Source organism: Notamacropus eugenii, chromosome 1 (genome assembly GCF_028372415.1).
Source record: "Notamacropus eugenii isolate mMacEug1 chromosome 1, mMacEug1.pri_v2, whole genome shotgun sequence".
Taxonomy (NCBI): domain Eukaryota; kingdom Metazoa; phylum Chordata; class Mammalia; order Diprotodontia; family Macropodidae; genus Notamacropus; species Notamacropus eugenii.
Window position 1 is genome coordinate 674,135,285 of NC_092872.1, and position 4,785 is coordinate 674,140,069.

General features: G+C 41.2%; 1 protein-coding gene across 1 annotated transcript; it reads right to left on the bottom strand.

Annotated features, from left to right (window-relative positions):
• Window positions 1-325: 325 nt before the first annotated feature.
• Window positions 326-736, bottom strand: LOC140519524 (uncharacterized). The gene has a single exon (XM_072632624.1). It carries the CDS (start codon window positions 734-736, stop codon window positions 326-328), a length of 411 nt encoding a protein of 136 aa, XP_072488725.1.
• Window positions 737-4,785: the final 4,049 nt, after the last annotated feature.

Here is a 4,785-nt window from a genome sequence, read left to right on the forward strand (position 1 = left end):
TGTTTATTGCTTCTGACAATAATATGCCATTTACTTTCATGAACAACAACTTATTTAGTCATCCCCTGATCCATGGATCAACACTGACTTTTTCAGAGCGAGCTGGAATATCCACAGATATTAATACATCAGAATTCAAAAAAGAGATTTTATTCCCTTAATCCTGATATGTTGCCCATTCAAGGTGGTAATTATTTTTTTCCTGGCACCTCACTTTCCTCAAAATTATCAAGGGGGTATAAAAAGGTAGACTTCTTGCCTTAGCTGTTAGGGATATCCTAGACTTCAAGTTAGAAGACTGGAGTTTGAATATTCTAGCTCTCCATTACTGGCTATGTGACCTTTGAAAAGTCACCCAGCTTTTCTCAACCATAATCTGAGTCATCTTTTCTCTGTTGGCTTTGGGGTTCAGGGGGGCTTCTGTGAGCAGCACAGGGTGCTCTTCAGGGGCCATATGGAGTTCATTGTAGAAAGTATGATGCCAGATCTCTATGTCACCCCAGTTGGTGACAATACCATGTTCGATGGGATACTTCAGGGTCAGAATACCTCTCTTGCTCTGAGCCTCATCCCCCATGTAGCTGTCTTTCTGGGCCATACCCACCATCACACCTTGATGTCTGGGGTGCCCAACAATGGAGGGGAAGACGGCCCAAGGGGCATTGTCTCTGGCAAAGCCAGCTTTGCACATGCCAGAGCCATTGTCAACAATAAGAGCAGCAATATTATCATCCATGGTGAACTTTGAAGTGGCAGGTTTAAACCCGTAAGAGAGAGAGGAGGTGGTGCCATCCCTGGAGGCAGGGGGGAGGCAAGAGCATGCTGGGTGGGAGAGCTCACAGCTCCACCCAGCTTTTCTGGGCTTCAGTTTCCTTAAATGTAAAATAGAGGCAAGAATCCCCACACAGGGTTGTTGTCTTGTTCCTAAAAAATATGTGAAAAAACTTGGTAACTGTAGAACTTAATAAAGATGAGTCAATATAATTGTTTAGATCAGGAGTTCTCAACATTCAGGAGTCAATGGTTCCCTTGGGTGAGGGATCTAAGGATAGATTTCATGGGCTCTAGAAACCTGGATGGGGAAAAAGATATAACTTTATTTTTATTTTCACTAAATTTAGTATTTCCTTTAATTATTTAAAAAGATTCTTCTGAGGCTTCACTGGATTACCAAAGGGTTCCAAGACACAAAAAAGGGTTACGAGCCCCTGCTCTAGATTATCCCAATTTTTTTTTTCCTTTGTCTCTTTCCCTTGGTGTAATTAACTATTCTCCTTGTTCCAGCTTAGGCCTTTCTTCTGTGCCTTTATTGAAGTTTTCCCATTCTAATACAGACCATCAAATATTCTACGCACTGCTTGACCAATATTGCATGAGAAGGGATAGGAGAAGGAAGAAAAGAAAATCAACTCACCCTGCAACCAAAATATTTTGCAATCTACTCAGCTGATATTTCTGTGTCAAAGGATGTTGACTTTATACCGAGAGCCCAATGGACTGAGATGCTCCTGTGTGATTCAGATTGTCCCACTGTCAGGATGCCACAGCTAGAGGATACAAAGGTCATTCCTTCCCCGTGATCTTGGGGGATTCCACATAGAATATCCTCCTTGAGCCATAAGAATCACTGGGCTTCTGGGTCTTTGATGGTAGCAAGAGTTTACAGCAGTGCTTCAAATAGGGCCCAGGAAATCAGTGTTGGTGGAAGATTATTAACCACATCCCCTTTCTGGGTTATACTTCAGTGCAAATCCAGATAAGCTCAGGGTAAACAGATCATTGAAGCTAGAAGAAAATGTAGATTTCATCTAGCCCAATCTTTTCCTTTTACAGATGATCAAACCAAGACTTAGAAACATTGGGATTTCCTTGTTGCCACAAAGCTAGTCAGGGGCTTAGCTAGGACCAGAACCCCAGTGTTCCTAATTCCTAGTTGGGGTCCTTACTAGAAAAGGTCAGTTAGGTCTTTTTCCTTGGGCAAAAATTGTTTCTATCTTTAAAAAAAAAAAGAAAAAACACAACTCTGTCTGGGCCAGTGAGGTAGCACTGGCCTTGGAGTCAGTAGGATCTAAGTTCAAATCTAGTCTCAGACACTTATTAGCTATGTGACCCTGGGCAAGCCGCTTAATCTGGATTACCAACAAAACATCAGTAAAGAACTCTGGGTTTTGGGGGTTTTTTGGTAGAAAAATGATAGAACTAGGTTGACCAAATATTTCAATTAAGGAAGTTTTGGGATTTGAAATCCCTTTATATATCTATATACATGCACACACACATATGTATAATATGCACAAATCTATATATACATATACATGTATGTATATATGTATATGTATATGTTACATAATTTCCCCACCCTAATTCTGATATAGCACATCCTTTGGAGCTGTTCCCCTAACTGAACATTTGAATTGACAGGTTGTGTTCCCTGTAGAATAACTGACTTCTCCTCAAGCTTCTAGAGGTCACCAAGGGGATCTAGTGTTTTAATAATGTGGTTCCCTGGGTAACAAAAAATGAGCAATCTCAAGGCAAGCTTGTCCATGCCAGATATAAAAATTTTTATCCACATTTCTAGTAAAACCTCAATTGACTAAAATGTTTGGAGGTGGAGGGGTTTAGGGGTAAGATGAAAGATTCTGGTTAATTGAATTTTCTGGTTGACTAAGGAGTAAGAAGAAAACTTTTTGCTTCAACATTCATTGCAGATGTGTTTCCATGATTTAGTCAAGATAAGTCTGGTTGATGAGTATAGATTTTGAAGTGCTTAATAACCACCATTCTTAACAGAAGCAGCATGGTGCCATGGTGATAGTCAGAGGATTTGGATTCTGATGGCCTGAGTATAAATATAAACTTTTCTTACCTCAGTATTTCCTCTTCTTCCTCACCCCTAATGATTTTCATTAGCCTTTAGAAAAGAGATTTACTGAAAAGGTAGGGTATGAACAATTGATATAACGTACCCATTTCCCCTAAAGTGGGGGGCCACCCTTTCCCCTTGCATACACAAGGACCCTAGTGAGAGTGGTACTGAAACAAAATACAATGGCAGTGAGGCACATGTGGTCAAGGAGTGGCCCCTCACTCCTGGCCCTGGAGGTCTCAATGTCGCTTTGTGGAATCCTCTTGACATTCTCCTTAGCTTTTCTTTGAGCTCAGTTGCTGCTAGTCTAGGCTGCTCAGCGACCACTCTAGAACTGCTGCAGACCCAGAAATGTCTGCAATGCCATGTCCTGGACTTGTCCTTCTCAAAGTTGCTACTAGGTCACCTCCTGTCTCCTGCAGCTGCTCTATAGTCTCTGATAGATTCTTCTACCAATTCCCAGTGCCAGCGGAACCTCTGGATCTCTGAAGCTCACAAGGTCACCTGGGCACTTCAATCTCAGAATACAAATTTCCCTAAAATCAGGAAAGAATAAGTACAAAAGAAACTGGATTGTCATTTGCTTACAAACACAGTGATAGGTAGGAAATGTGGCTAACTGCTCCACCCCAACCTAGCAGCTTAAAGAAGTCACTTGAAGCTGGCAAGAAAAAAAGCCTGAGAGATGGGCAGGTCCTTCCTTTTGCATGAACAATCAATCCTGGTTCAGCACCCCCTGATTCATCAGTTCTTCCAGATTTGCAACCAACTAGAAAACTTTCCAGCATCACACAGCACCAAGGCTTCCTGGCAAGAAGTAGGCTTACCAAAGTTTCCACTTAGGCAATCAGACTGAAACCAGGCAGGAAACATTTGTGCATACTTCAAGTACTGGCCTTCATAAGCTAATCCACCCTTGCTATGGTGACATAGCATGGGTTTCATGAAATCAAAACAATCCCTCATTCATGCCAGGTATCAATCAGTTTAATGGTCATATTGTCCTGCCCCCACTTTCTATAGATTAGTTTTTATCCATGTTCCCTGTAAAACCTATATTGACTGAAATGTTTTTGTTTCTTTGAGGGAATGGCAGAGATGAAAGATTCTGATTCTGGTTGACGAAGGAGTAAGCAGAAAGCTTTTTGCTTCAATATTCTTTGCAAACATGTATCCATGATTTAGTTCATCCAAGTCTGGTTGATGAGTACAGATTTTGCCCTGCTTAAGGACCACCCTTCTCAATAGAAGCAGCATGGTGCCATGGAAATAGAAGATTTGGAGTCAGATAGACTGAATATAAATGCAAGTTCTTCTTAGCTGTGTGACCTCAGGTAAGTCACCTGCCCTGTCTCATCTTCAGTTTCCTCATCTATAGAAAGTAGGGGCAGGATAATATAACCATTAAAATTAGTTCTGATTCTAAATCTAGGAACATTTATTTTTATAGTGTAAGAAGCACAGGTTAAAGTGAAAAGTCAGTTAGTGTCTCTAGGTCTTGGTTTCCTGAGGCATTTTGTGAAGTGGAAAGTCCCTTCTCTGGTCTTGAGTTCTTTCATATACAGTATGTCTTACTTGACTCTGAAGTCCATTCCAGCCCCCAAATCTATGATCCATTGACTAAATGGAGTTTGAGTCAGAGCACCACCACTTTGCACACAGGACTGACTTAATAGATGTCTGTTGTATTTAACTGGATTTCAATCTCAGCTCTAACACATTGTCTCTGAGGGTCCTTTCCAGCTCAGTATCTATGAATGATGAATATACTAGGTAAGGAGATGGCCTCATGGGTAAGGGCACTGGATCTCAGGCACTTACTAGCTGTGTGATCTCAGACAAGTCACTTTAACCTTTCTCAATCTCAATTTCTTCATCTGTGGTAATCATAGTAGTTTCCTCACAGCGATGTTGTC

Coding starts and splice junctions, on each gene's coding strand:
- LOC140519524 (XM_072632624.1), bottom strand. CDS start 736: ATGGATGATAATATTGCTGCTCTTATTGTTGACAATGGCTCTGGCATG.